Source organism: Choloepus didactylus, chromosome 6 (assembly GCF_015220235.1).
Source record: "Choloepus didactylus isolate mChoDid1 chromosome 6, mChoDid1.pri, whole genome shotgun sequence".
NCBI lineage: Eukaryota > Metazoa > Chordata > Mammalia > Pilosa > Megalonychidae > Choloepus > Choloepus didactylus.
Genome location: NC_051312.1, coordinates 99,808,015 through 99,828,704, shown reverse-complemented (window position 1 = coordinate 99,828,704; position 20,690 = coordinate 99,808,015). Strand labels below are relative to the sequence as shown.

General features: G+C 38.1%; 1 protein-coding gene across 5 annotated transcripts in view; it reads left to right on the top strand.

Moving 5' to 3' along the window:
- The window catches only part of DLG2 (discs large MAGUK scaffold protein 2), a 2,332,374-nt gene that overhangs the window by 1,067,512 nt on the left and 1,244,172 nt on the right, over positions 1 to 20,690 (top strand). For 2 of the 5 annotated variants that reach the window (XM_037840915.1, XM_037840902.1), the window contains exon 1: positions 2,336 to 2,643. The exons of the other annotated variants lie outside the window; for them this stretch is intronic. In XM_037840915.1, the coding sequence (XP_037696843.1) occupies positions 2,542 to 2,643 (102 nt within the window). In that variant the 5' untranslated portion in view covers positions 2,336 to 2,541. Of the gene's footprint in view, positions 1 to 2,335; positions 2,644 to 20,690 lie in introns of those variants that run through there. 5 annotated transcript variants of the gene reach the window in all.

Here is a 20,690-nt window from a genome sequence, read left to right as displayed (position 1 = left end):
ACGACTTTTAGAATCCATTCTCCTTTGGAAAAACAGCCATAATTATAGATGCTCTTTAGGTGAAGTACTCACACAATCACACATTTTGTGGTAACATAAAGGGATAAAATGCTAAAGGATACACTTAATCTGTGAATGTGACTTTAAGATTCTACAGAAGGCCTAGATCAGACTTCTACTCCTAAAATGTGACCCAGTATATTTGATGACATATGTATTAGGCCTCATGAACTCCAGCAGCCCCAGCACTAGATTTAATCAATCCTGGTTCCTAAACCAACTAGGTAGACCCTAGCACTTAGTGTAAGAATCCCAAAGCCTGTGACATGACTGCCCTCTTCAGTTAGAACCAGGTTTGGCTCTACTCTCAAGACCATTTCATCTTTGCTCATACTTGGTTTTATATTGATGTCCCTTCAAAGAGATCTTAGTTTCATAGACAGGACCCATGTTCCTGTTCCCGGAGGGCTGATTAAAAATGTATTTTCCTTGACATCCATCTGACTTATGTAATGAGGATATAGGGTTAGGCCTGAGAACCCATATTTATAACAAGCACCCCAAGGAATTCTAACACAATAAAGGAACCATTAATTGGGGCAGAAGGCTGGGGTGTTTTGGATATGGTTTGATGAAGAAAGTTTACAGGGCACTGCATTTGACTTAACAATTCTCACCATACTCTTGTTTTTACTAGACTTTATAGGGCTAAAGTGTAGAGTGGTATTGGGGATCTTATTATTTCAGAGTAAAAGTAGTCTGGTGTTCTGGTGAAACTGCATCAGGAGGCCATGGTTCTGGCAGAGTTTAAAATATTGGAGTATGTCGTGCCTGTATTTCAGGTAGGATCCAAGTTCAGTGTCCAATTAGAAAGAGGCTTTCAGAAATACCTCATTCATGTGAATGCAACAGGCCTGACTTTTTTCACATGGATCTATGGTACATGCTTCTGGAGAAGCTTTTTAAACTACTATGCCCCGCTTTTCTTTGAACCATCTTATTGATTGTATGACTTGGGTAAATGCTATAACCCTCAAGGGCCTCAATTTCCTCCCATAGAAAAACGTGTCAATTAACATCTACCTCGCAGGCTAAGTCATAAGAAAAGCTTTGTAAGTATAGAGCAGCTACTAAGTCCTGGGGCTTAGTGCTGGAGTGTACTTCATGACAACTCTGCAAGGTAGGAATTAATGGACCCACTTTACATATAAGCAAATAGAATCTCAGGCAATTGAAATAACTTATGCAAAGCCAGCACCGGAGCTCGAGTCTGATTCCAAATCCCCATGCCTTGCTCTTTTACATCAACGGTATGTGAGGCACAATGCCAGGCACCCAAAGGGTGCTAGTTTTACCCACTTCCTATCCCATACTTTTCCTATCCCATTTTTTTTTCCCAAAAAGCAAATGCAGCTATGCCAGGCAAATGCTGATTTTGTGTGTTTGTGTGTCTGCAATGTTGACAGCCTAAGTTAAAAAAGAAAAACACAACAACAAAGCATGCACCAATCGTTCTTCATACTTCAAGAGCAACATAAATACTTCTGGGGCTTCTAGGCGCCTCTAGGACTTCAAAATAGGGAGAGGGTGGACTCTTCCTTTTGGGGTTAGATATAACCTATTATATCAAGCCTTGATTTTGAAGCCTTTTCTACTACCCAGGGAGTGAGTAGGTTCAGTGAAGGGTCCAACCAAGCCGTTTTGAGCACATTTCTACCTCACGCCCCTTTGTTGGCCATCCGTGGGGCACGCTGTCGTCAGCGGGCGGGGAAGATGCTCCCTGTATTGTTATGCACGGGCCTCCCTCCTCCCGGAAACTCGGCCTCTAAGGTCGCCTACACTCGGGCGGCAGCGGCGAAGGGGCCAAGAGTGGTCCTGAGTTCACGTCAGCGCGGGCCCGCCGCCACGCGCCGACCGGGGACTCCTTGGTTTCACCCCGCGAGCGCGCGGGCTGGGCTCGGCTGGCGAGCGCTCCGCTCCCTCCCTCTCCCGGCCCCTCCCTCCCACTCCACTTGCCCGGCCAGCCCTCCCCACGGTGACTCTGGATTGCAGCAAGCCACTGGCTTTTTACCAAATCGGGAGCTGCAGTGTTTTTTTCTTCAGAGGCAATAATTTCAGCCCCTTCAGCTGGCATGACAATCTTGTGTGACTGGAGCGAGTAGGCGGGCACATCCTTTTACATGCTAATACTGCCCCACCTCCTTTGAACCCTCCTCTAAGCGCCTCGCTTCCTTTTATTTTTATGTTTTCTTTTTTTTTTTTAATTTTTAATTTTTAATTTTACCTCCCCCAAATCCACCATAGGGGGGGAAACTCATCTTGGTTCTGTCCCTCCCCCACCCTTCGTTCCCCAGGGAAGGGAGACCCCGAGACGCTCGGTACTTGCCCGCGGCGTTGTTTCCATCGGGCTCCGGGATGGCCGCGCCGAGCGCAGGGGGCAGCGATCCAAGCGGCCGCTCGGTCTAGGCTGTCGCTCCATGTGCCGGGCGAGGACCGCGTTCGGGTCCCCCAGCGAGCTGCTACTGCCGCAGCCCGGAAGGAATGTTCCCTGTTGTTAAGGACCCTGACTGTTTTACACCAATGATTTGCCACTGCAAAGTTGCTTGCACCAACAACACTTTGTCGTTGATGTTTGGATGCAAGGTAGGACGAGGTTCATGTCTTTATAATGCATGCTGCCTCCCTCGGGGAAGCGAACAGTTCCTTTTGTTGTTTGTTTATATGTCTGCCTGTGGGAAAGTGACACAGCCACAGACTTGCTCTGCCTTCTCTGCTAGCAGGATGTTTTTGAGGACCGGGAGAGCACACTTTGATTTTTCAGCGCCCGGTGCTGTGTTGATAACTCGGTCGTGACAGGACCCTGGTTGCTAACGTGCAGCGCTCCAACAGCAGATAAACCTCGGAGAAGCTCATGTACTTATGTACTTATGTATCTCGTTACGTACGTAGCTGGTGGCTGGACTCCTGGCCGCTCATGTGGGAGCTCTCGAAGTCATCAGAGGTTACCGCTACCTGGAACCCCAACCCACTCGGCCCAGCGTCAGGGTTAGCTGGGATCGTGGATGTTGCCTGAGCCGAGATTGAACACATCAGTTTGCAGTTAGACGATTTTAAAGATCAGGAGCTTATTTTTATTTTAGACAAAAAATCTGGAGCTAGGCTCATGTTGCCCCAATTGTGTATTTTTCTCTGAGCTTATACAATCCATTTGAAATCAACATACAGAAATTTTATCAAGAGGTGGCGCAGTTACTCAGTGAAGTTTCTAGTTAATAACTGTCCCACCCCAGATTTTTGTAAAGATGATTGGTGTTTCCAAGGAAATGAGGTTTGAAGGTTTTTGAAGCAGGTTACCATTCATTGCTCCTTGTCCAAAACACATTAATGGAGCTTTCTTGGTGGCTTCTGTGACGCTTCTCTCAAAAAAGATGCACAGAACTTTGAACATTTGAACAGTCTTAGTCCATGAATGGTCTGAGTGCATGTCCCCAGTAAGTTCTGACTTCTTTTCATTCTGCAATTCTAATGGGTTCATCCAGCCTGTTTGCTTAAAACACTTCCTGTAGCCACCATGGTAACTATCCAAAGAGAGAGACCATCATCTGAAACAACTGAAAATTTACTTTTGTAAGTGAATAAAAACCACATGATTTATCTAAGAGATAAAACCAGAGCCTGGATTGGACAGCTGGCAAGCACCTTTGCTGGTAAAGTTAATGGAATATACATATTAAACTTCATGGATAGTGCTCAGAGAAAGTGTAGGCTTAGTGGAACAACTGGGAATCAGGATTGTGATTCTTATACTGGCAATGCTGAAGAATCTTCTCTCTTGACTTCAGGTTTTCTTCTGTAAAACAAGAGATGTAGATAAGTTGATCTCTGAAGACTCCCTTCGCTGATAACATTTTCCAATGATGTGTTTCATAAAATCATTTAATGGTAAAGTTACTGCCAAGGATTTATGTTTTTTACCCAACATAATAAGTTGTACCTTAGAGTCAGTTAATATATTAATAATTCTAAAGAGTAGCTAGGTGTGCCTTTTGAAACCTTTGAAGAGTTTTTAGAGTTGTTGAAGATCTGTCTGCTCCTCCATCAGGAAGAGATATATGAATGAATAGCACCAATATCTAACTTCTTAGCTGCTTTCCCTCAGAAAACCTGCCACCCTCCCCATGCTTCTGTCCACTCACTCTTCTAATTGTATTTACAGCAACGTCTGAGTGATGGCTACTGTTAAAAATCCATTCCCATAAACTTAAGAGAATTGCTTTGCAGTGCTAAATGATTATTAACAAAGGTGATTTATTTGTCAAGGGAAATTAAACACAAGCTAATAATCAAATAAGATAATCTGTTGGTGTGGAGAATGTTGTTGAATATACATTCAACCTTTGAAGCTCATTTTCAAAGAAGTTGACTTTATGCTGTTAAATTTTCCCCTGACTTCCAGACCATATTTGAGGGAATTGGTATAATTACAAGCATGCATTTTTTTTTTAAAGGCTGGGGAATTACGTTAGTTTAACCTCCTTTCACTTTTCTTCCTTTTGGTGTTCTGGTTTAACAAACTCGTTTTGTGAGAGAGAACTATGTCAACAGAGTGAAACATAAATCACATGTATTAGCAGACATTTTTCCTTGGAAAATAAGTTATTATCTATGAAAATAAAATAATGCTTTTGGAGGGTCTATTCCAACCTTTTTGACAAGTATTTTGAGTATTATAATTCTTAAAAAGCCTATATAATGGGAACAATTAAAATATTATAACCAAACTTAACAGAAGGTTGATGTAAGGTTCCCACCTTAGAATCTTAGGTATGGAAAGGATACTAGAACCTTCTAGCCTTCCTCTAGTGAAAAAGTTCTTCAGCATTATCTAACAGATGCCAATGGAGCATAATGTGGAAAATTTCAGACATGCCTGTGTCCCAAGTCTAGATGTACCACTTAACCAAATATATGATTTCTCTAAGTATCTATTTCTCATCTGTGGAGTGGGCATAGTAATAACTACTGCATTATATATCACTATGCCATTATGAGAAATACAGTTTAAATGAGATACATGCAATTCTTAGTACACATGCATTCATCAAATGATTAATACATATATATGGCTTTGGTAATTTTCATAGCTACGCTGAGGGGGCTCATCACTTCTAGGAGGAACCCCTTCACTGTTAGGAAAGTTCTTTTGATAAATTGCTCTTCCTTGCTATGAGTTCAGTCATTTGAAAGCAAAATCACTTTGCTCTATGCTAAGTCTTTGTATAAAATATAGGTACCATTTTTATGTAGATTAAACATTCACAAAATGAGTTGTATTTATGAAAATTAATGAAAAACTAAAGCCATTATTCCATGTAATCAACAGATATTCACTGGGCATCTAACAAATGCTAGACACTAGAGAAGTGGCAATAAAGAGCTCTTGCCTCCACAATCTCAAAGTCAAATGATGTGGCAGATGTCTATATTAATTGCAATATTTAGTTAAGGAAAAAAATAAAATATGCATTTGAATCTTTGAACAATCAAAGTGAAATTTAAATAATTCTTAAAAATAACCCATGGAGACAGATGTCAATATGGATGGAATTTCTAAAAATATACATTCATTCCAGTATTATATAGTAAGTTTGAAAGTAAGATTAATAGGATGAATATTTTCTTTCCTGGAAAATATTTGGGATTATGAAGATGCATAAAACATAATGTGTAGGCCAGGATCTTCCAGTTTCAAAAACACTTAAACTCTGTTTTAATTCCCAAACCTAGTAAATGACTTGAAGGATGGTGATTAACATGAGCTTTCAAGGTGGAAACCAAAAATAATTTTATCACTTGACCATCCTTAGTGTGTCCCTTATTGCATCCTAGCTGTCAATCAGTTTAGCTAGACAAATATAAACATGGATTGTCTTTCTGTGCCAGGCTGTGTCCCAAGCACTGTGATAGGCATTAGAGATACAAATGTTAGGTATGATACCATTCCTTTCCTCCAGAATTCCAAGTTTATTGAGAGAGACTTGGAATTAACTAATTCTACTCCCATTCCTAAAATACACTTTCCCACCTGACCTTAAGATCTCATAGTAGAAACCAAATATCTTGTTCCAAAATGGTCTTCCTCATTATATCAGTCCTCTCCTTGCCCCATCCATATACTTTTCCCCTATAGTGCTACTTATGGAAATGAGCTTGCACTGGAGAAGAAGGGGCTTTCTGGAAGACTTTTTTTTCTCATAGTAGCTTCTGTGCTATTGTCTGAAATTAGGCATTGGCTTTGCCTTTGCTTACCTCTATCTTCTTCACTTGCAAAAATCCAAGTTATGAATGTGATCCCAATGCCCAGCCTATATATTGTTAATTTCCTTTGTTTTGTCCATGATGCATTGTAAAGGTTAGCATCCCCTGTGTGTGCTCCTTCTTTCACTCTCCCCTTTCCAGTCACCAACATTTCCAAGGCAAAAAAGAAAAATGATGGGATATTGTTATTTTCCCTAATGTTATAAAAGTGCTGTTTAAACTGTAATCTTCTCTGTAATCATTGCTTTCTTTTTAATTAAAAGGAAGATGTGAATGAAATATGGCTCATACCTTTGTGATAAGTCTCTTCCTTTCTCCAATAACTACTTGTTGATATAACAACAGTCCAACTGCATAAAACCACTGAACCCCTGGGCCCACTTCAGGTGCCTTAAATGAATTATTTGAAGGATCAGAATAGAGAAAAGTTCTTGAAAGTGCTGTCGAAGCCTACAACATATTTTTCTAGTTCATATTGGGATGTTGCATGATCCACCCCCATCCCAGCTACAAAGGAAAGGAATCGTCTGGTAGAATGCAACTTCTGAACCTCCTCTCTTCTCTATTGTGTCTCTCCCAAAATAGAGAGGAGGGGGAGTAAGGAGACGGTTAAAATGAGAAAAAAAAAAAAAAAAAATAGAAAAATGAGCAGAGAAGTAAAAGAGGGGAGGGATGAATTCAAGGAATGAAGAAGTGAGGGGAAGGGGAGAAAGGATCCAGTTATTTAGCATCAACATCTGGGTGCTCTACAAGTGCTATTTCTTCCAACCTCCCCAGTTCTCAGGCAAATAGAGTAATAAGAAGTGAAAGGAAGGAAAATAAAACAGGATGATGTGAAGGGAAAGAGAAGAGGTGAAGACAGAAAAGAAGCAGAAAGGGGAAGTGGGCTGTGGGCTCCAGCCTCCAGAGGGTGCTCTTATACTCACCCATGATCAGAGAACTTGCTAGCACCTTCCTGGTGGACAGCTCCCTGGAACCCCTTGGTTTCCTCCACCCCTCCCAGGTCTCCCTTTCCTGCCCAGGAGTCTCTGCAACAGAGAAGTGGTTTTGTCTGTTTATTTGTTTATTTAAATGTAACCAACTTTGTTATACAAGAATGGTGGTCCCAGAGGATTCATCAATAGATGTATCATTGTTTTTGTTTTTGGCACTGGTGGATATTGCTAGTGTCTGACTTTATTGGTGTATTCTTTGTTTCATTATAAAGTAACATGTTCATTGAAATAAGTTAGAAAAAAACATAAAGTCACAAAGAAAATAAATTTTAGAAAACATTTGTCCCAGAGCACTATAGATAATAACTGTTAATATTTTAGTATATATTTTCCTTGGTTCACAGTACTATTTTGTTGGTGGTGGTCTATAATAGCTTGTTTTAAAAATGCAGTTGTAATTATATTGCATTTATATTTGAAAACTTTTAATTTAGATTAGACTTTTTGGATGTATTTTAATATCTTCATAACAGTTAGCCATCCTTTGGATTTTTATTCTCCCACCTCAATTTTCTCTATCCAAAATAAAATAAATATATTGGGGAATAAAGACTTCTGGACTTGGAATTATTTTCTTTGGTTAAGGTAGAATAAGTAGAATTACTAAGTCAAATATTTTTAATTTTAAGACCATAGATAATGGGTATTGTTGCACTGATTGCTATAATGGCTGTAGATATTTGCACTGCCACAAGTTACTTTATATATCACAGCATTCTCCAGCTTGAAATAGTTTTCTTCCACTTTATGGATTTATAAAGAAGAAATAATATAGTTTGTTCTCCTGTGAGCTAGCAGGAGTCCTGTGACTATTTGGGGGTGTATTAGCTTAAGAATATCTAATATATAAAAATCCAAATGTTCAAAATGGGTATATAGGAGAGATCTATTTACACTGCCAAGGCATTAGGCCCTGTCTCACCACACACACTAACATGCTACCATGTGCCAGACGCTGTTATTTGTGCTTTACAAATGTTGACTCATTTAATCCTCATGATAATCCTTTGAGATGGATATTATAGTTATCCAAATGTTACAGATGGGGGAGCTGAGGCAGAAAAAGGTTAAGTAACTTGCCTAAAGTTAAACAGTTGTTAAGTATCAAAGCCAAAATTTGAATACAGGCAGGCAATCTAGGTCTAGAGCCTACAATCATTTCCAAAATTAACTGTAGGGCCCCTTAAAATAGCAAGTTGCTGTAAGTGCCTTTAAATTATGAGCCACTTTTCAAAAGTATGATTTATACACACCTTTCTTGGAACACACCTGAATTTAAATGCAAGGCACACTTGTCAGAGGACACAGACTTATTGCAAAAGCTCTTTCTTTTGGGAGGAGTTTGAGCCAAGACATCATTTCCCATAGTTTTTACATTCTCATTTTCCAGATGAAGTTTCTAAAGCACAGAATCAGGGGGTGACTTACTCAAGGTCACACAACATGTGACAGAGCCATAGCTACAAACATATTTCCTAATTTCTACCTCGGTGTTCTTCTTTCTATGCCATGACTGCTAACCGTGAACTAGAACTAGAGAGAAAAGAAACCAACAAGTTTTATCTGTAAAAGTAAGAAAAATAACAGCATTCTTGCAGGACTATTGTAAGCATTAAGTGAGATATCACACATAAAAACATGTATCACAATGCCTGGCATGTGGTAAATATTCAAAACATGTTTTCTTTCCCTTCAAAACCAGTTTTTTTTCCCCCTTAAACCACTGTGCATACTAGTGAAAAAAGTGGCAATTGTTGATAGAGTCAGCTGAACAGTGTTTAGTCAAAGTACATTGCAATTCATCTATCAGTAAATAAGATGTACTTTAACCACCTACCAAAACATCATTAAAGTATTTTATTGCTTACAAAAGGAAGAATCTAGGGGTTTACATAATTCACACCAAAAAAAGACCCTAGATTAAACCTGACCCAGAAAGAGAAAATGAAAAATGAGGTAATGAGTGAAACAGGTACAGAATGTCCCAAGCAAGCAGACTGCCTAGACCTTGTTGTTAATTCTGTCCCCTTTGACAAAGTATATTTGCCAGTTCAAGGTGTTTTTTTCTAATTTTATTTTTAACAGCAGAAAAGTTGGGGGAGAAACATTGTAAATATTAAAAGATAGGATGGTTCTCTATTATGCAGCCACTAAAATATGTTCACAAAAAGGACTGTTGAGGTGTAATGTTAAGGATCCAGAGAAAGCCCATACTTATTTTGTATCTCTTATGAAGTCTTTTGCCTCGTACTCACTCAAAGATTTTACGGTGATGTTCCATAGTCTGTATGGTGAACTCCTCTCCAATCTCTGTTTAATTAAATTACCCATGGATTCCTATGACACCCAATACTTAACATCTACATCTTAATTGTAATATTCCCTCTAAACTGTTAATTCCTTAGGGTAAGGGGCCATATCATAGTCATTTAATGCAGTACTGACCAGATCTAGTAAACAGAATTGTGCCTTTTCCATAGAAAGCAGTCAGTAAATAATTGTTGAATGAATGCATGAATCAGTGATATAGGTGCTCTGTAAATGTTTACAGAATGAATGAGTAAAAAAAAAATGTTGTGATTCTGTTATAGTACATTTATCATTTTCCTTTAATAATGTGCCTTTGAGATCCTTTTGTGTTATCAAATTTCCTAGAGCCCATGTTCCCTGAAACTTAGATTAGTCATTAACTCAATGTGTTACCCTGGTATCTGGGGTGAGATGCCTGGACATACATCATTACTAAGTCATTCTTGTCTATTAATATACAGAAGATCTAAAATATTATAAATATAAGTAAATTTCCATACTATTGGGATCTTGTTGCAGTGAAGGTTTTTCTCTGAAGATCATTACTTACTTCGCTGTAAATCACAGAATATATATCCAGGTGTAGAACAGTAGAAAACAGTCAATGCTTCTTTAATGAGTTTTCTGTCTATATTTACATATATGAATGTTTTTGTCAATCTTATGGACACATTGTATATTGCAGTGATGATTAAGTATTCCATAATTTTCCCAATGTTAATTTTAATGATTTGGGTCAAGTAGAATAAGAACATTGTCCTAAATGATGACTTCTGGACACCTCATAAATAATGAAATATTTGTGAAACCATATCAGCCTTTGTGTGTGTGTGTGTGTGTGTGTGTGTGTGTGATTCCTAAGATAAACAATACTATTTTTGACAGTATTCTGTTGCATTATCTTTATTAAAGTTTTGTCCAAGTTCCTGATGTAGTTTAAATCATTTTGTTTGATGAGTGAGCATACTGAAAAACTCCATAATTTCTAAAATTCTAGCCAGACGTAGTGTGATTGCCTTAATATGCACATTATAAATTAAACCAGTCATGAATTAACGATACCACTGCAGTATGTAAGGAGATAATTAAGTGTAATTGCCTCATTTTCATAAGATCGCAAGTAAGGTGGTAGCAACTAGCACATCTATTGGCTTGTTATCTAAGAGTAAGGAGATTTTGATTTTTTCTTTGGAGCCATTTCTCCAACTATCTTCATTGTGGTTTGAAGAAAATTTGGGGAAAGTTAGGGACACTTTTCCATTAATCAGTTTCTCTCTCTTGAGCATATCTATTATACCATAATACTAAAAGACTATAAGATACAGTGCCTGCCTTGGGACCCCTTCAGTTTGGCTGGAGAGTCAGCACTAAGTAAAACATGTGGAAAAAAAAAAACAGCCAGCAGTGCACGTTGTCTAGCATTGACTGAATGAACACCATGAAACAGGTTCTTCCCTAAGGACTTTATGTGAACTAACTTACATAATACTAAAAGTAGTTCTGTGAGGGGAGTCATTAATCCCTGTGTGATACTATTTCTTCAAATGTACAACTAATATCAAGTAAGCATTCACAAAATAGTTCATATTTTAAAAGTAGTCTCATACATCACGAGGTTGGGAAGCTCTGCTGTAGATGAGAGGATCAAAGAATCAGTGAAAGCTTATATAATTAAGGCTGGCTTTTTGGAGGAGACTGAAGTTGATTTGGGTTTTATAAGGCATTGGACTAGGTTAAAAAGAAAGAAGAGTTCACCTTTGGCCTCAAATCTTACGCTGATCTCTATTGTCCAACACCCTTTTGCTAGTGTTGAAAGGATAAGATATCAGAAAGTGGTAGTGTAACATTAAAGATGCCGTCTCCTTAGAAGAAAGTGGGAAAGGAGAAAGGGAGAAAAAGGAAGAAAGGGAGGAGGTGCTACACTATACTCTACCTTATCCTAGCATCTGGAAAAATCAGAAATACCACCTTGTGTCTCAAGCCTGAGTAAGCTCTTGGGCAGGCAAATAGAAGCAGGAAACAAGTCCTGTGGTTAAAAGTTGGTATTAAAGGATATCATTTGACTGAACCATTAGTTCTGTGACCTTATGGAAGCTATTTCACCTCTCTGAGCTTCAGTTTCCTCATCCGTTCAATTGGGATAAAGTATATTTGGTGGATTTGTTATGGCAACCAAATAAGGCAACTAATACAGTGTCTGGCATGTAGTAACCACTAAATAAATATTAGTTTCTTTCTTTTCATTTCTTCAAATACAGTCCCTTCCCGTTTCACTTTTGTTGTATTATCAAAGTCTTCATTATCCTAAAAAGAAGCTTTTCACTTTCACATCTCAGACTTAAGAGTGAGTGTCTTAGTTTCCTAGGGCTGCTGTAGCAAAATACCTCAATCTAGGTGACTTAAAATAATAGAAATGTATTGTCTCATATTTCTGGAGGTAGAAGTTCAAAATCAAGGTGTCAGCAGGGCCATGCTCCCTTAAAAACTTGTGTCAGAGAATGCTTGTTTGCATCTTCTGGCTTCTGATATTTGCTGTCAATCCTTGGTGTTCCTTGATTGTAGATGAATAGCTCCAATTTTGGTTTCCATCTTCATATGACCTTCTTCCCTTTGTATTTGTCTATATTTGTATCCAATTTTCCCTCTTCTTATAAGGACTCCAGTTACATTGGATTAGGCCCCACTCTTATTCAGTTTGGCATCATTTTAACTAACTACCTTATCAAAGACCCTATTTCCAAATAAGGTCACATTCACATGGGGCCAGGGCTTACAGCTTGAACATATCATTTTGGGAGACACAATTCAAACCACAACTGTAGGAAAGAAAATATTTCACTGTGTGAACAAGATCAACGATTAACTATATTCAAGCCACATCTACTGAGTGTTTGTTGTGCCATCACTGTTTTAGGGAATATTTTATTTATCATATTTAGCATTTGTTAATGCATTTTATTCTCTCCTATTTGAATTAGTGCTGGCCTAACCCACTTTCCCATGATTTCACCTCAGAAAGTCTGTGAAAGGATGTTCTCAACTCCCAAAACACCTTCCATGTGAGCACAGATGGAATATGCATGCTGTTATAGCTGTTGTTAGCAGAGAGATTGGTGCGTAAAGGTATTCAAGGGGAAAACCCTTTTCCTAACATCGGCTGCCTGAGAAAGGTTTGTTTTAAATATCAGAAAGCCTTATTTTCTTTATTTAAAAGGCCAAGTGACGATCAGAAAGAAATTTTCCTTGGGATTTTGCAGCCTACCTAATGCCCAAATAAATCTTTCTTGAGTTCCTGTAAAATGAAAACATTTTCTCTCTGTGCTTGAGCCTGGTACATTGCCCTTTGCTGGAGCTATTTCCCCAGCAAATTGCTATAGTTGGTCTCTCAACCCAGAGGGAAGAAAAAGGTTTTATAATGAAAATGCTGACAGGTTCTTATCTACAGCAGTATGAGTGGGGATGCTATGATCTCATTTATTGTAGAAACTGGATGCCTGTTTTGGCTGAAGGGAGAACAGGCATGGTCCAGTGCTCCGGGGCATTGAATTTTTATCTTAAAAAGTTTGCAAGGAAAGAAAAATAGCTATAGAGAAATAGGAAACTAGGGCTATGCAAGCTGCACCTTTGTTCTTCCTGTAAAGTAATAATTGAATTTCAATAAGAATCTTAGATGAAGGTGGTCATGAGATTTAACAGGCTGGAGATGTGGACTGTGTATTTCCTTGCTGCCTACAGGGCTTACATCTTTGTGATGGCTTTATTTAACTATTAAGGAAAAAACTCTTGAACTTGTTCATATTGTAAATTAATGATTATCATCATTATATAGGCAGCATTCTGAAATTAGTTATTTTTTGTTTCTCAACACAATTCTATGAGTTAGCTATTTTGTAGATGAGGAAACTGGGGCACATTGAGTTTAAAATTCTTTTCAATAGAGATGTTCAGTCATCAGGCTGAAGACCATTTCCCTGTGATATTATTCAGGTGATCAAATAACTAGTTGAGGCTAGACTACAGGTCCTTTAAAGTCCCTTTCCTTTCATGTGAATATTTTTATATAACGCTATGCCTTGCCCAAGGTCACAAAGCATGTAAGTGATGAAAGCGGGGTTAAAACCCAGGTTTCTCATTCCAATTAAATCTCTCTTTTCCTTGTTTATCCCTTATTAAGCATGCCCTAGGACTGACCATGCTTCCCGAACTTTGAACCATTATATTTATGGGATGTTACCAAGAGGAGAGGGTGGAACTGGTGCTTGTCACATAATGCTCATTTACGTGGTCAAACTGAACTAGTTGAGACCTCTGAGGGTGCACAGCACAGGAGCTTGGAAAGTGCGTATCAAGTCAAACCAAATTGTACCTATGCAATGAAGACAGATAAACAATTTAGGTTGTAAGGACAGGAGTAGAATAGAATGACCTTGGGTGTTGGTCCCTTCTTTCTTCTGATTTTTTAACCTCTTGCAGGCAGCCCCTAGCTCAGCAAAACAATGTTTGTTATGTTCCTGGAATATTCAGAAATGGAAGTTTGTAGTTAGGCCAGCTGAAGGCACCTCTGTCTTGCTCATTTATTCTTTTACATCTCACTTTAGGAGTTCAGGATATTACCTCCCTACTTCTAGTCAAATCAGATTCACATATGGCTCCATTATCAGTTACTTACACTTTTAGTGGCAAGCCAAAAACTCAACAAGTGTGTTTGTGATCCATGTGCCAAAAGTCTTCCTGCTTCTTCCATGGGACTATGTAGACCCAAATATATCTTTGACTGAAAAATGACAATCTTCATTTCTGTGTAAAGATGGCTTAGGTGGTAGGTTTTCTGGGTTCTAGGGAAGCAGAGAATAGTTGCTTATAAAATAGGTCCCATATGAGCCAGCTTTCTAATAATGTAACCAAAGTCCAGAAGTTTGTTTGCAAGAAGCCATTTTTGCTAGGCTTGGCTAATTTGGGGATGCTGCCAGGCCCTCATGCACATGTTCTATTCCATTCAGATGGATTTAGGAAAGTAGCTCCTAAATTTTCTGATGAGAAAGGGCAAACTGAAATGGGTTATTTTGCCCTAGCATAGCTGGGCGTTCCATAATTTTGAATGAGCATTTGCCATTGGCTTATAAATCTTAACATCTTTAGAGAAGGGATCTATTTGGCAAAGTCTGTCTAGACTTCTTTTTGCATTTGTTCTGTTAATTTGTCTCTACATTTCATTGACAATATTTTACTTAGTTTCTCTCTGAAGCAGTCTTGGAATAACTGTGCAGCAACGTAAACTCTAACTGAATTTTTAAAAAATAAGGAAGAGATAATGAATGCACTTGAATAGATTTACAGAGTTGAAGTCATTTATGACTAGGTACATGTCTAGATTTCTTCCTGTCTGGAGAAACTGGTTGGCCAAAATGAGTTCCATCAATCCCACAGTAATAATTTTAAGGAATTGATGTTCTACCTCATAGATAATGGTGGTTTTGAAGATTCTTATTACCTATCAGAGATTCCATTCCATTTGCTCTAATTCCATGTTAAATTTTGGTGATTCTAATTAAGATGTTCCAATATGCCATTTAGACAGTATGAATGAGATGGTTCATATGATGTGTCTGCAGTTGCTTTAAATGAGCAATCCTGGTGTATTGAGCAGTTCACAATCCTTCCCTTGCATACGGTCTGGCTTTTAATAAGTGTCTCGGCCACCCAACCCCCACCCCGACTAAGGCACTCATGTCTGTGTAGCCTCTTTTGGCTTTGAATCATATAGTACCTTATACTGTCATTTAATGATTGCATATAAATATTCAACTTTCCTGCCTAGCAGGAATGTTATTCGTTCCTTTAGGAAGTAAATTAAGTATTTATCGCATTATACTCTTGCTTAGTGCTTTACAATGGTATGGGCTTTTTCCAAGGAGAGAGGGGATCAAAGAAATTTCAGTAGTTTGGCTAATCCCTGCTTATTCTTCAGAATTTAGTTTCTGTCATCTCCTCATGGAAGACATCCTTGATCACCACATGATATCTCTGTCCCCATGGAGTCATGGACTTCTTTCTGTCATTTTGAGCCCTCATTGTCACAAGGATTGAAACATCATGAGGTGACAGACATCTTGTGACACCTGTGACATACATCTTGAACATAATAAATGTTCAATTAATGTTTGTTGAATGAATGATTTATGTAATCTTTATGTTTAATTGTTTAAGCAGCTGAAGTCTGGTGTTAATTTCAAAGAGGAAGGACCTGTCCTACTTTTATTAAAGCTTCCCATGCCTTCCCCAAAATGACAACCATAATAATTTAATGTTAGGGTATTTTTAGCTGTACTCTACTTCATGAGAGCATAGGGGAAAATGAAATATTTGATAAATATTTTTTGAATAAACAAGTGAATGAACCCCTCCATGCCCAATGCTGAGACAGTGCCTGATACCGGAGAGTTGGTTGTAAAATGAATGAATATAAATATAACTCCCCATAGCAACCTTTTATGAATTAATTTAAATCTATTTATTTAAAAATAATTAATTTAAACATTTTTATAGTTTACTAACAACTGGAAGGGATTTGTTTTTCTTTTGTTGCTCTTAAACTGACAAGGGCTTCCATCTCTCCGGCAGCCTAAAAATCTGGTATTGTCTGGTGTCTTTAACAGGACTGACTTATTTACAGTATGACTGTTAAGAAGAGCTGGTCATGCATTTCACAGGATGAAGCTTGGCTCCAGTGCTACCACAGGAAACTGGCAGCCTTGGTTTGCTTTAGACATATAGACCTGAAATGATCCAGGGAAAGAAGATCACAGCTGGTGGAAGATTCTCCTTTGTGTGGCAGGCTTCTCAGCACCATCATCATTTCCATCCCAACTAATCTAGAATTACCAATCCCTGTGTAAGTCCTCTGAATGAGATCCAGTTAAAACTAGTTTATTTTTCATTTGTTAGTTGATGTACCGCAAATACTTCATGCCTTTTAAAAAGCGTTCTGGCCAACTAGGCAGAACTGTTAAAGACTGTTGCTAAGAGCAACCAGTTACGAAATTCTTAAATTAACTAACAAACCACCTCAGGTCCCTTCTAGAAATGAGTGTATGCATGTGTATGCATGCTCACATGCCTACTTAAATAACAAATGTATATACAAGTGAATAAACCAGTGATTACCTATAGATTTAGGTTAAGCAGGGTTTCAGTCTTGAAGAACCAATCAAGAAAAGAGAAATGAGGGTGCTTTATGAGAGTAAGAAAATTAATTAAGTAGGAACAACTCTGGTAAATAGAGGTTAAGCCACTTGAATAACGAAATGCTCCATACTTTTAAATCATGATACTTGTTTGAATTTTAGGCTACTGGTAGAAAATCTAGGCTGTGCATTCTATGAGAATCAGAGCTCTCTCTTGCTTATGCGTCACTCTACCCCCAATGCCCCGCATATCTGGCACAAAGCAAGAGTTTATTAATCTTTGCTATATAAATGAAGGAATGACTGCCTAGATAGTGTTTCCATTTTATCAGTGAGAAATTGGAATCTCAGGAATAAATAGCATTCTCCAGGTTTGTAGAGAGAAATTGGTTAAGCTGGTCATCAAACTCAAGTCTGCCTGACTCTGAAAACTGTACTGTGGAGTAAAATGTTGTTTCTTCTTTGAAACACTTTCCAGGACCCATGTATAAATTTCTGATCACTTCAGAATTGGCCCCTGTGAAAATAGTGTATCATAGTGTTAGTGATGTGATCTGTATTCACAACTCAATGCCTGTCGTTTATTGGTGGTAGAGAAATGGGCAAGATATTTAAAATTCCTTAAGACTAGCCATCAAGTGCAAAATGGAGATAAGACTAGTAGCTTATTAAAACAGGTGTTGTAAGAATTAAATGAGATTGTAAATTAAATATACAAGCATTTAATATGGCATATGCTAAAGTATATTGGCTGCTATTGTTAATGTTATTTAGAGCAAAAGAAAATAATATGTTGTAATATGCTGTTCTGGGGAATACATTCCACCAAAATAAATAAATCAACAAACAAACAAAACTTTGGATGACTGAATACGTCTATCACTATTTTTTAAAATACCTTTTTAAGCTTAAAAGGTACTAAAAAATATGACTCAGAAGTTGTTATGAACCTTTAGATCTTAAAACAATTTTCATTCTCTTATTTAACATTGTTTCTGAGACTGTCTTCAAAGATGAAGAGGACATAGCTAATTTGTTTATGTTAATTATCATCACATGTATATGGCAAAACAAGTTTTTTCTGTAACTCCAGCTCTTGAGACACAAGTATCCACTTATATGTTATTGTTTTGAGAAAACTGTAATTTAGGCATTTTGTAGAATTGAGCTTTCCTTGTTTATCTTAGAAAGTGGAGCATTTGTGGTGGAGAGCTGCTGGATCCTTGCAAGTATGAATGTAACATTTACTTCCTTCATTTGCTGAACCATGTGCTTTCGCACCCACAGTTTATCTGGGTGAAACCACACTCTTCAATTTCTTGTGACTTTATTCAGATCTAATCTGAGGGAAGAAAGGTTAACAATTTAGAATAAGTCAGGGTCTCGGGGCGTTCTTCAGAGAAATTGAGTAAGCCCTACTACAGTGCACACGATTGAAATTGTGATTCCTGTGAACCACCACACCTTATAGATTTCTTATAATGATGGCACATTCATTCTTTAAAAGAAAAATTACTCAGTTAATCCAAGCATAGGAAGACCTCATTCAGCTGGCATAATAAGGAGATTGTGGGTTCTGCTTAAGCACTTTTTTTTTATCAGATAAAGTAAGCCACCTTTAAGTGTGTAAAACATTTTCATTTTAAACATTTTGTGAAGCTCTTTAGAAGTATTGTATAAACATCCCTGATTCAAGGATATTATGGAGACCAAATGAAAATAGGAAAGAAAGCTCTTTGGGAAAAATTTATTATCTTAATAAATAATTATCAGTTCATTTCTGATTTAATAAGTACGTATTTATCTTTTCATTTGCCAGATGCTGTTTGAGGCTCTGAGATGGCAATGATAAAGAAAATAGGCATGGTTTCTTCTCATGGAGTTTGTAGTCTTATGGGAGAGATAGATGACTTAGCAAATATATATACAATAAAAGCTAATAAGGACAAGGCATGAGAGGAGGTTATACAAGATTTGATTTAAACTGGGAGGTCATGGAAGGCTTCTCTGAGGAAGTAATATTTGGGAAGGATGAGTTGGAGTTAGAAAGTTCAAGAATGGCTGGAATGGTAGGGTCAGGCGGGGGAAAAGGGAATATGTGAGAGGATTCACAAGGCTTAGTGACTGATTAATGTGGAAGAGGGGTGAAAGCAAGAGAAAAGCCAAAGGATATTTCAAAGTTTTAAGCCTGGAGTTCTGGGGAGAACGGTGGTAAAGACAGCTGAAATAGGGAAATGAAGAGTAAAAGATGAGAAATTTGGATTTATTTGCATTTGCATATGAAGTTTGGGGGGTTAGTAGACCATTCACATGGCTAATGAACACTGACCTACTGAAATTCAGCACTGAGGTTTGGGAGTGAGAGTCAGGCTATAGCTATAAATTTAAGAGTCAGCTACAGTTCCTGCCATGAAAATGGGGAGCATGCAGAGAGAACCAAAGTGTTGAAAATCTCCAAGTTATGAGGTGCAGGGTAAAAGGCTTTCAGCAAAGGAGACTAAGAAATAGAGTACTACCACAATAAAGCAAGGAGAGTAACCCAAGTATAGGGGAGCTGATGTTATTGATGGTTCATTCATTCATTCATTCAACAAATATAATATATATTGAATATGGTACTATGTTCCATGTTTATGCTAGACATTTGCATCAAAATGAACAAAGCAGACTTATGGCCTACCAAAGGAAAATAATTATTGAGGAAAAAAAAGTGGAACTTGATAATTCTGGTAGAGCCAACAAATTGAAAGTTAAATTGTGGGTGGTTTAAGGAAGAGAGGATGGGTAAAGAATAGAGGCCATAGCCATTTATTATTTAAGTAAACATTCAGAGAAAGAAGGGAGAAAAAATAGGGCCCGATCTTATAGGTCTGTAAGATAATGCGAAGGCTGTTTTCAGGTCTTTAGGCAGAGCCAGAGGGAGAGAAGGAACTAAAGACACTGGGAATAAGGTGTAAAGGAAACTGCCCAATAGTAGGAACTGTAAGACTTAGGTACCAGAGCCAGCTCTGCTGTGAGTACATCCCTTCCGTCTTCTGAGTGTCATTGGCTTATCAGTAAAAAGACAGTAAAACAGGGCTAGGGGCTCAAACTATTCAGTTCTAACATTCTGAAAGTCTGAAAGAATGGAATATTATTTAAGGAGCCAAGTCCCAGAGGGAGTGGTCAAGGAGGAGAATGAGGGCATAGCACACAACAGGTACTAAATAGCTTTTTTGAGTGAGGTACTCTGCTAGACACATTTTCCTTCATAATAACTTTGGAAATGTCATAATTCTCATTAAAAAAACAAACAAACAAAAACAAACAAACAAAAAAAACCAGAAGCCTGCAATTTATAAAGATTGTGACCAAAGTTGCCAGTCAGTAAGTGGAAGAGCTGAGGTTAAAATTCAGGCAGAGATGAAAATGAGAAAAGACAGAGTCTTTTCTCCTGCTGGCATCCTGCATCTTTAAGAAAAAAGAAAAAGATGTATTCAGAGTAAGAGAAGCATTTGGGGAAAGATCCTGTGAAGAGTGGGAAAGGTCTAGGTCAACCATGATTGGGAGTGGATCCAAAAAGAAGACAAGACAGCCCACTGAAGTGGCTGTGCCTAGGTCTGCAGTGTTCACCAGCATTCTGTTCCACAGCCTGAGAGCCAGAATGGAGAAGCAGAAACTGGAGACAGTCCAGGATCCAGGACTGGGACATATGTCTTGGCGGAAGTTTAAGTGGGAGATTGGTGTGATGACAGGATGTGCTACCGTGGCTGACAGGCTCAAGGCTGGGCAAGGAGTCAGGACAGCCAGAAGCTGACTGATAGGATGGGTACTTCTGCCTTTGCTTGATCAAGTTACCCAATGTGTCTTCTATAATAACTAAAGATATAAATCAAAGGGAGGA